The sequence below is a fragment of the Kryptolebias marmoratus genome, linkage group LG4 (genome assembly GCF_001649575.2).
Source record: "Kryptolebias marmoratus isolate JLee-2015 linkage group LG4, ASM164957v2, whole genome shotgun sequence".
In the NCBI taxonomy this organism is placed as follows: Eukaryota; Metazoa; Chordata; class Actinopteri; order Cyprinodontiformes; family Rivulidae; genus Kryptolebias; species Kryptolebias marmoratus.
The window spans coordinates 968,157-977,344 of NC_051433.1; the positions used below are offsets into that span (position 1 = coordinate 968,157).

At 43.0% G+C, this 9,188-nt stretch overlaps 3 protein-coding genes across 3 annotated transcripts in view; 1 reads left to right on the top strand and 2 right to left on the bottom strand.

Moving 5' to 3' along the window:
• Positions 1-6: 6 nt before the first annotated feature.
• Positions 7-2,974, bottom strand: map1lc3a (microtubule-associated protein 1 light chain 3 alpha). The gene is made up of 4 exons (XM_017404190.3): positions 2,825-2,974; positions 1,127-1,182; positions 815-921; positions 7-185 (listed from the first exon to the last, which is right to left on the bottom strand). The coding sequence occupies exons 1-4, from the start codon at positions 2,862-2,864 to the stop codon at positions 23-25; spliced, it is 366 nt and encodes a 121-aa protein (XP_017259679.1). The 5' UTR covers positions 2,865-2,974; the 3' UTR covers positions 7-22.
• Positions 2,975-4,375: 1,401 nt separating this feature from the next.
• On the bottom strand, positions 4,376-6,461 carry dynlrb1 (dynein, light chain, roadblock-type 1). The gene is made up of 4 exons (XM_017404191.3): positions 6,334-6,461; positions 6,030-6,105; positions 5,124-5,291; positions 4,376-4,685 (listed from the first exon to the last, which is right to left on the bottom strand). Exons 1-4 carry the CDS (start codon positions 6,334-6,336, stop codon positions 4,642-4,644), a joined length of 291 nt encoding a protein of 96 aa, XP_017259680.1. The 5' UTR covers positions 6,337-6,461; the 3' UTR covers positions 4,376-4,641.
• Positions 6,462-8,214: 1,753 nt separating this feature from the next.
• Positions 8,215-9,188, top strand: part of ippk (inositol 1,3,4,5,6-pentakisphosphate 2-kinase) — a 7,538-nt gene continuing 6,564 nt past the window's right edge. The window contains exon 1 of the mRNA XM_037975114.1: positions 8,215-8,445. Coding sequence (XP_037831042.1) covers positions 8,365-8,445 — 81 coding nt within the window. The 5' untranslated portion in view covers positions 8,215-8,364. The remainder of the gene's footprint in view (positions 8,446-9,188) is intronic.

The following is a 9,188-nucleotide window of genomic DNA, read 5'->3' on the forward strand; positions in this document are numbered from 1 at the left end:
CCCCGCCCCCTCCTCCTCCTCCCTAGCAGCCGAAGGTCTCCTGGGAGGCGTAGACCATGTAGAGGAAGCCGTCCTCGTCCCGCTCCTGCTCGTAGATCTCAGAGATGGGGGTGGACACGGACACCATGCTGTGCTGGTTGACCAGCAGGAAGAAGGCCTGGGTGGGGTTGAGCTGCAGCCGGCGCCTGGACAGACGGAGAGGAGGATCATGGGAGAAAAGACGAGATGAAGCAGCTGAAATCATGGGAGAATAAAACAGCTTCAAGTTTCAATTATATCTGTTAGCAAACTATCTGATGAACCAGTGGACATTTAAAAGAAACGTTCAGAAATGAATCTTTGGACGGACGTCTACAACTAATCCATCGACATTATCCAACAGAAAGGCTGCAGCTCAGTCAGGTTCACAGAGACTTCTGTGGTAGTAGCTGAGAGTCATCCTGAGCGGGACTTCAGGGTTTGACCCAAACGGGCCTTTCATTTCTGCAGGTTCGACCTTCACAATAAGAGCGTGATGTTAGAGTAACTCTGTTTTCAAACCAAAGCTGCTTTTCTTTCCTCGCCGTCTTCCAGCTGCAGACAGAAACACGCCTGAGTCGTTTCAGATTAAAGGCTGCGGCACGGCAGCGGTCTTTAACGAATCGGATCGTTGGCAGCGCATCAAGCGACATGTTGGACATAAAGCTGAACCCCGATCAGTTTTTTGCAAAGATCTTGACAGAAACACAAAAATCAGGCGAACAGTAACGAGCGCACACGCCAATCAACCATCAAACTAAATGATGGCGTTCTGATCAGCTGGTCGGTTGTTTACCTGATGATCTTCACCAGCTCACTCATGTTGACGTGATCCGGAACCAGGAACTTGGTTTTATCCAGAACGGGCAGCTGTTTCTCCCCCTTATACCTCTCAATGATCACCTGCAGAGCAACACAGCATCCTGATTAACGAGTTATCAGGTTACATCTCCATCCTGAAGGAGGATTTTAGTTTAGACTGTTTGTAAAGTTTATCCTAAAGACAACATGAGAACAGCTTGAACAGTGGATATTTGTCTAATCATCGATCTGAGCTCCTGAAACACTCGCATAAAAACCATCTGTGTGTGTTTAGTGGGATAATTACAGGGATCTTGTTCGGGTGCTGCTCTCGGATCTGCTGGACCTCTTTGCACCGGTCAGCTGTGGACAAAAACAAAAAGCCAGAGTCAGCCATCTTAACCAGTCCTAACTGGACTCCCTCAACATGGTTTCTGTCTTTGACTGCAGAGTAAAGAAGTTTTTTTTTTCCTTCATTCATGTGTAAAAGATGCTTTTATTTATGAATACTTTCTCAATTATCTGCCAGAAATGACAAAACTACATAAAACTGTAAGGCCAGCCCTGGCAGAACCTATGACTGAGGGACAGCTCAGAGACCAGGGTCCACCACGCCAGGCAGGACCCAAGATGTCCTCTGAGACAGTCCAGCACATAACAACAGGATGTAAGATGGAGGCAGGCAAAGCGTACATGGAACGCCAGAACCAAACAGCTGGAATAGAGAACAGGAACATCTGTACCGAGACTGGACTGGAAGTCCCACTGGTCACAGTGGGAGACTCCACCTAAGGTGGAGGAGATCCTGTGAAGCTTCCAGATCCAGACTGACTAACAGCTGATGGCTGACCAACCGGACGTTGTGGAGGTCAGCCACCTCCTCTAACTGCTTTACAGGAGCTCATCTGTCCATGATGGTTCCTCCTAATGGACACTTTCTTCCCGACTTACTCCAGAATCTCACCTTCCCAACCTCATCCATGAACATCTTAGTCCAGTAGTTCTTTCTCATCGGATGAAGAACATTCAAAAGCATATCTGAGGACACAATCATGAAGCTTAAAGCAGAGGAGGATGATCCCCAAGTAACCACGGACCAGAGGATGGTCTTCTCCGGTGATGAAACACAGGAGCAGACATGCTGATGACCAGAGATCAGGTGTTCCTCTGCTGAGTTACAGATGGACTCCTGGTCAGAGCAGGAGTTCTGCTGCCATCCTGAAGGCTCAGGACGCCACGTAGCACCCACCAAGATGGCGGCGCCATTTCTCCCGTCCTTAGCATGAACTGGCTGTGGCGGTTCCGGTGGGCAGATACTTCCGGTGTTCCTGCATTATGGCCAGCAAACTGGTTAAGTTTTAAAAAGGTTTACATCTTACATGGAAGTGATGTTTGATCTTCTAACTGAGAAGAGCTGAATTATCGTAGCAGGTTCTATTAAGGTGCAGTTAGCTTGGAGCTAACCTCAGCTGATATAATTCTCTGCCCATCAGCAGGACTGTCGGCTGTTTGTTATTTTGGAGCTGTGTGTGTTGTGTTTCAGCCCTGATTGTGGAGGATTATGCAACGAACGGACTCCGGGCTCCTCCCAGCCGAACAGGCAGTCTCCTCCTGGCCTCAAATTACCACAGAAAGCTGCGAGCACGTGCGCCGGGATAACGTGTCAGCACGTGTTGTTTTTCCTCCCAAACACCGACAGCTCGCGGAGCTCATCCAGTTGTGTAAACGGCTGCTGGCCTCGGTGGCCTAATGTCACAGTGACCCAGATGGCCGCGAAGCCAGCGAACCAAACCGGAACCAAGGGGGTTCTCCGCGCGCTAACACCCCGCAGTTACCTCCTGTTTTCTGTAAACAGACTAAAAACAGGCGAACTGCTTCAATCTGACGGACAGCAGCGTTTGTTAGCCGCTGTTAGCTTTTAGCTGCTGTCGGCTAACAACAACACGGGTCGGACATTTGTCAACAGGCGGCCGGGCCTCGGTTCGTGTGGGTCCGGGTTCCTTACCGAACGTCCTCCGCTGTTTGAACGGCCTGTCGGACGGCATCTCTGTCGCGCTCGGTTTGGTTCGGTTCGGGTTCGGCTGGTTTCTCCGGTCCGTCTGAAGCTCGGCAGCAGCTCGGAACAAACAAAGCCAGTAAACTGGGGCTCTGACGTCATCGGCTGGTTTTAAAGAGGACGTGCGGTATGGCAGGCCGTTTTATCATGTAATAGTTCATAAATCTTTTCATTTAGCTAAAAGTATGGCAGGCCGGTTTGATGTATAATTAAATCGCTAGCTAGCTAAAAAACACAAAACAGCACACTACAGTAGAAAATAAACAACAAAAACAGAAGTAGTAATTTAATAAATATACAAATAAAATAAAAATATTAACACCAATACTGGATAAATTGTTTTCTGTAAAAACGCAGCAGGAATGCTGAGTGTTTGGATGAGGAATTAACTAAAATGTTAAAGTTAAAATATTCAAAGCAAATCTAAAATTAGCAAAACATTGCGTTTCCACACAATAACATTTACCTTTTGGTTCTGAAACAGTGGAACCAAAACTCTCCTTCACGAGGAAATACAGATCCAACATTCGTTTGGGTTCTGGCTTCAGTTCTAGTTTTGCTACAACACAAACGAAGGGAGGGATTTAATATTTGAAGACTCAACCAGAAACATGTTGTTTGTCTCTGATGGTCTGATGTGAGCGTCCAAACCTGGACAGAGTCCTCCGGTTCACGCCGTCGCAGAGAACAGAGACGGGGAAGAACATGTGAGGAAACTGGAGTTTTAACAAAAGTTTGCTTCCTTCTCTCCTGTCTGAACATCTGTCTCCACTTCTCTAAAGAAAAGGAACAGGATAATATCTGGATATAAACAGGATAATATCTGTAGAATCATTAATTTGTTTAATCCTGGTTCTTTCCATCTTCCGTACAAAGAAGACATGTTTACATTTCATAAACTCGCCGGTATGAGACCCAAACAGCAGAATGAAGGACGTCTTTGTCCAGAAAACCATCTAAAACCAGCAGAACCAGAACTCCCTGCAGTGAAGACAAGGCCTCCAGGATTCAGGTCTTTGGTCTGAGGAGCTTTCTGCCTCCAGGTCTCTGTCCAGAGTGTCTCCTGGCTGAGGACAGACAGCTGGAGGTCTCAGACAGGACCAGTTTCTGGACCAGATCTCTTCCAACAGCTCCAGAACCCTCAGGTCAGTGTCCCCCTGAGTCCAGGAGTCTTTTTAAATGTCCCTCATTGATGTGAAATCAGAGAACTGACTGAATGTCTTTATGTTTAAGCCCAGTTTCAAAATAAAAGCCTCTCTCTGTGGAGACGTGGTCTCTGGTCTGTTTAATAAAGTTTTTTTTTCTGTTTAATTTTGGGCTTAAAAATCGTTACAAAGTTAAATATAAACATGTTTTAACCACAGAAACAACTCGATGTTCAAACACTGACATTAATTTATTTAGGCTTTAAAGTTCATGCAGCTTTTATTGTTTTACCCAGTTTCTTCATACAGCGTTTATTTTAAACACACTCCAGTGAAATAAACAAAAGAACCTTGAGAACATTTATGAGTTTTATTTCTTCATTAGGTAAAAACAAACAGAAGAAAAGTGGCGTTCAACGTTTTTCTGATGAAATAATAAATAAATCAAAGTTTAATGAAACTAGAAGCCAATCAGAACCCCAGCCGGTTCTGGTTCGTTTTCTGTAACAACCAAAAGAAAAGGCAAACATGAAGAGAAAGCAGAGAGGAGTGAGACATGGAGCTCATCTCGGAGGGAACAGGAACACAGTTTGGTCATCTGGATATAAAAGAGCCGCAGCTTCAGGCCGAAGGATTCTGAATGACGATCAGGAAATAATCTTTATCTGTGGAGAAAACAGAGAACAAACCTCCTGAGATGGATCTTCTTCTCAGGAGCAGCTGAATTCTTCAGCTCACAAACATAAAGTTTAACAGTTTGTTCCCATTTCTTTATCTGAAATAAGACAAACTTCACCGTTTGACCCCCAAAGAGCTGGTTTAAAAACCAAGTTTCTGTAAAATGAGGAAAAAAAGTTTCAGGTCTAATAAAGTCTTCAGCTGATCCGTTCTCAGCTCTGAAAGTGGAACGTTTTAACTCTTTACCTGATAATTACACAACAGTTAAAGGTTATTTATCAGCTGAAATACCTCCCTGGTACTAATACTACAGACGTATTCACATCTGTCCCGGAGTTATTTCTCCATGTAAAGATGAAAAGGTGTGAAGAAGTAAAGAACTACGATACGATTAGCTGAAGCTTGCAGCTGTTGAAGCCTCTCACCTGGAGCGATCATGATCTCGTTCTTCTTGGAGCGGACTCGCAGGAACAGGAGGTCGTTCTGCGGGTCGATGTCTCGGATGGTGCTCCTGGCCTTCAGCACCAGCTGGTGGATCAGACCGGCGTACTGCACCGTGCTCGAGTTGTCCAGGGTGGTCTTGATGGGGATTCCTGAGGGGAACGCAGATTAAAACATCCAGATGATCCAAAGGCGATCAGATTTCAGACGTAACTGAAGGTTTGTCACTTTCAGGAGACCGGTGAAGACTTTCTGTGGTTTCCTATGTAACCGTCACAGCAGCAGGTTTCAAGTTAAAGACCATAAATAACTTTACAGAAACAAGCTGGTGCTGTGCTGCAGTCTGACTCCAGATCAGCTGCTGCCCAACAACCTGGGGAGGGTCAAAGGTCATTCAGAGTCCATCGTTCTATTCACAAGAAAACATTTCAGACAGCTGCTGATTCACCCCGAAGGTCAAACCGTGCAGTGAGCTCCATCTCAGACTCTACAGGCCTCAGTTAGCAGGTTAAAGGTCAAAGGTTAAAGCCTCTTCTCTCTAAAAACAACATGGCCGCTCGACTTAGGTTTATCTGAAGGAACCAGAAGACTTCTGGACCAGAACCAGACCAGAGGACAGCTTTTTACCCAGAATGCACTGCAGTAAACACAGCAGCTAATCTATAACAGAACGGCTCTGCAGTTTGGTCCTGTTGTCCTTAATTAAATAATTAGAGTAATATCTACACTTTTATTTCTTTAACAGAGGTGCGGTAACACCAGAAAAAAAAATCTAATGGTAAAATCATGGTGGCAAAGCAAAAACAAACATTATGAACCGAGATGAGCAGCAACAGAGCTTTAAAGGAGAAAATAAAGGTTATTTATCTCCGTTAAAGTCCGTTTTTTACCTTCAGAGTTGACGACAATGATTCCCTGAACGCCTTTCTGGCTCTGAATCCTCTTCAGTGTTTCTTCCACTTCAGCCTGAAACAACGACAGCACTTTATTTAACCCAACTAAGTAACCAAGTAACCAAGTAAAGCCATGTCAACATGAAGGTAAAGCAGAGAAACGGTTTTAATCTGTGCCACCGCCCAAGCTTCATCCTGTTAGCATCAAACTAAAACCCTCCGATAAAAACTCCAAATGTTTTCAGACATCATAAAAATACGAACAAGTTCATTTAAAAACACAAAAAGGCGTTTATCTCACCATTTTAAGGTTTCAACGAACAAATTTTCAGCAAACAAAACGGCTCTAAACTCCTCAGAACGAGCAGCTAACGGAGGACAACAACTTCCGGGTCAAACGTCACGGTGGTGCGTTCAGGGTCCTGAGAAAACGTCGGACTTCATTGTTTTTAAATAAAAACATGAAAAAAAACAGTGTAGGACAATACTGACGAATTATAACACCAAGTTTTAAAATAAAAGTCACATTAAATTGTATTACTTTTTAAAATACAAAAGTCTGATGCGTTTCCCCTCAAATAACTTTAGATATTTAACAGAATTTAAAATACCAAGAGGCTGGGACAGAAAACGTACAAAGATTGAGTTTTATAATATTAATTTAAAAAACACAAGTTTAAAGTGTTTGCTGCTTTTTTTGTTTTGTGAAGTTTTAAAATACAGCTTGGTTTCATTTCTAAAACACAAAAAAGAAGGTTTGGAAATGGAAAACTTAACCAATAAAAGAAGTAAAATAATTAAGTAACATTTGTTTGCTTTAGTAGCTGCGCATTTAAAAAAACCAAACTGTATTTTTGTTTCATGATGAAGAGAACAAAGATAAAACGCTTTAAAACTACGGAGAGCCATTTCGGCCAAAATTAAATAAATTAAAAAATGGGTAAATAAATTTAAAAATGGGTAAAATAACTAGTAAAATGAGTAAAATGAGTAAAATAAATAAAAAAGAGTAAAAAAAAACATTTATTTATTTTCATTTATCCCTTTATTAATTTTCCAAATTTTAACTTTTCCTATTTTTCATTAATCCATTTTTCATTAACCCCTTTATTCATTTTCCCAATTTTACTTTTCCTATTTTTCATTAATCCAATTTTCATTAATCCCTTTATTCATTTTCCCAATTTTACTTTTCCTATTTTTCATTAATCCAATTTTCATTAATCCCTTTATTAATTTTCCCAATTTTACTTTACCTGATTTTCATTAATCCAATTTTCATTAATCCCTTTATTCATTTTCCCAATTTTACTTTACCTATTTGTCATTAATCCATTTTTCATTAACCCCTTTATTCATTTTCCCAATTTTACTTTACCTATTTTTCATTAATCCATTTTTCATTAACCCCTTTATTCATTTTCCCAATTTTACTTTACCTATTTGTCATTAATCCATTTTTCATTAATCCCTTTTTTCATTTTCCCAATTTTACTTTACCTGATTTTTTAATTTATTTACCCATTTTTAAATTTATTTAATTTTGGCCGAAATGGCCATATCAGCGGGATAAAATGATCATTTCAAAAAAGGTTTTATTTTGTTTTGTTGGTCATAATAATTTTAAAGTTACAGATGTGGTGAAACAGGAAGACCAAACATTTAAAACACCAGACAGTAAAAAAGCAGGATGAAGAACAAAAAGCTGCAGCAGATCGGGAGGTTCCTCTCCCCACCTCCAGGGGGCGCTCTGCTCCTGCTGCCACGCTCCCACGGAGGAGGTGTTGTGCCGCGGGACGCACCCCCGCAGTCCGGAGCACCTCGTCTAGTTGGCGTGAGGTGAAAGCAGGTCATCCTGAACTAAAATCTACCGCAAGACAGTGTAAACACATCTCAAATCATTATAAACATAATCATGACCGAACATGACACTTCCTTACAAACAAAAAGATTTTATTACTGTTTAGAACAAAACCATCAAAACAAACAACATAAAACTAAAGGCCTAGAGATATAAAACTATTCTAATGTTCTAATATTCTCAAACACAGCCCCAGATTAGCAACATATTGTAAGGAGTAACGGAAAAAGCCCAGTTTAATCGTTAATAACGTGATATTTAACGGATCCTAACGGAAGGAGCGCGGAGGGGGCGGAGCTTCGGGGCGGAAGTGCGGGGGTGACGAAGTTGGACACAACCCCGGCGCCGCTGCCGTTCTGATAAGTTACAGCTAACGGCCAGCTGGAGCCGTCGGAGTACTTTACCGTCCCGGCGCCGTCCCGAGTCTCTTTCTGGTGTCTGACGGGAGGATTCGTTGTTGCCGTGAGGGCGATGGAACTGGACAAAATGGATGAAAACGACTGGAAATACCACGGAGAGGGAAACAAGAGCCTGGTGGTCTCTCATGTTCAGGTGAACCCGCTAACATGAAGCTAATCCTGGCGTTAGGAGGCTAGTTTCTCCGGCCGGTGGAAGAGATTCTTACACGGGAACAGCGCTTCAGATCACGGCTTTTTACAAAAACATATCTTTGGATGTTTGTTGAAGCAGATTCACGAGATGTCTGGTTTGTTTCAGGGCTAAAAAAGTATAAATCTCTGGCTGCCGGAGCTAACTTAGCATCTTTAACAGTTTCCACCCCGACACTAGAGGAGCGGTTCACCGGGCCGCTGTCAGCAGAACCGGCTCAGGTTTTACACCAAAAGAGGAAAAAAGTCTGTGTGTTTCAGTTTCCGAGTCCGGGGAGGGGGGGCATTCACTGCCCGGAACATGCTGCCGTTGAGCAACTTCTGAGGTCCGTGAGTCACAACAGGAGTGTTAGAACCGGATCAGGAACCGGTTCGGGTTCGGTCTGAAGAGTGAAATGGGTCAGGAACCGGTTCAGGAATCAGATCAGGTTCGGGGTAAAAGAAGACAAAAATACCTGTTAGGATGGAAAACTGTACAAGAAGAAATGTTGTGGAAATAAGAAGTTTGTTTGTAAATCTGTGACGTCATCGTCACTCAGAGCTGAACATCCTGAGGAAAAATCCTCCATCTGAGCCTGAACCTGTCATTAAAGTCCAACTTCCTGTGACCCATTACTGAGCTGTAGAACTCCAACAGGACCGGGTTTAGAACTCCAACAGGACCGGGTTTAGAGCTCCAACAGGACC

Bases quoted from the DNA above. Each gene is read 5' to 3' on its own strand.
- map1lc3a (XM_017404190.3), bottom strand. From the start codon at position 2,864: ATGCCGTCCGACAGGCCGTTCAAACAGCGGAGGACGTTCG. The intron at 922-1,126 runs GTAATTATCCCA...GTTGCTCTGCAG, and splicing joins AGCACCCGAACAAGATCCCT to GTGATCATTGAGAGGTATAA. The intron at 186-814 runs GTAAACAACCGA...CCGTCTGTCCAG, and splicing joins GAGCTGGTGAAGATCATCAG to GCGCCGGCTGCAGCTCAACC.
- dynlrb1 (XM_017404191.3), bottom strand. The intron at 5,292-6,029 runs GTAAAAAACGGA...CGTTCCCCTCAG, and splicing joins CATTGTCGTCAACTCTGAAG to GAATCCCCATCAAGACCACC. The intron at 4,686-5,123 runs GTGAGAGGCTTC...TTTTCTCCACAG, and splicing joins CGAGATCATGATCGCTCCAG to ATAAAGATTATTTCCTGATC.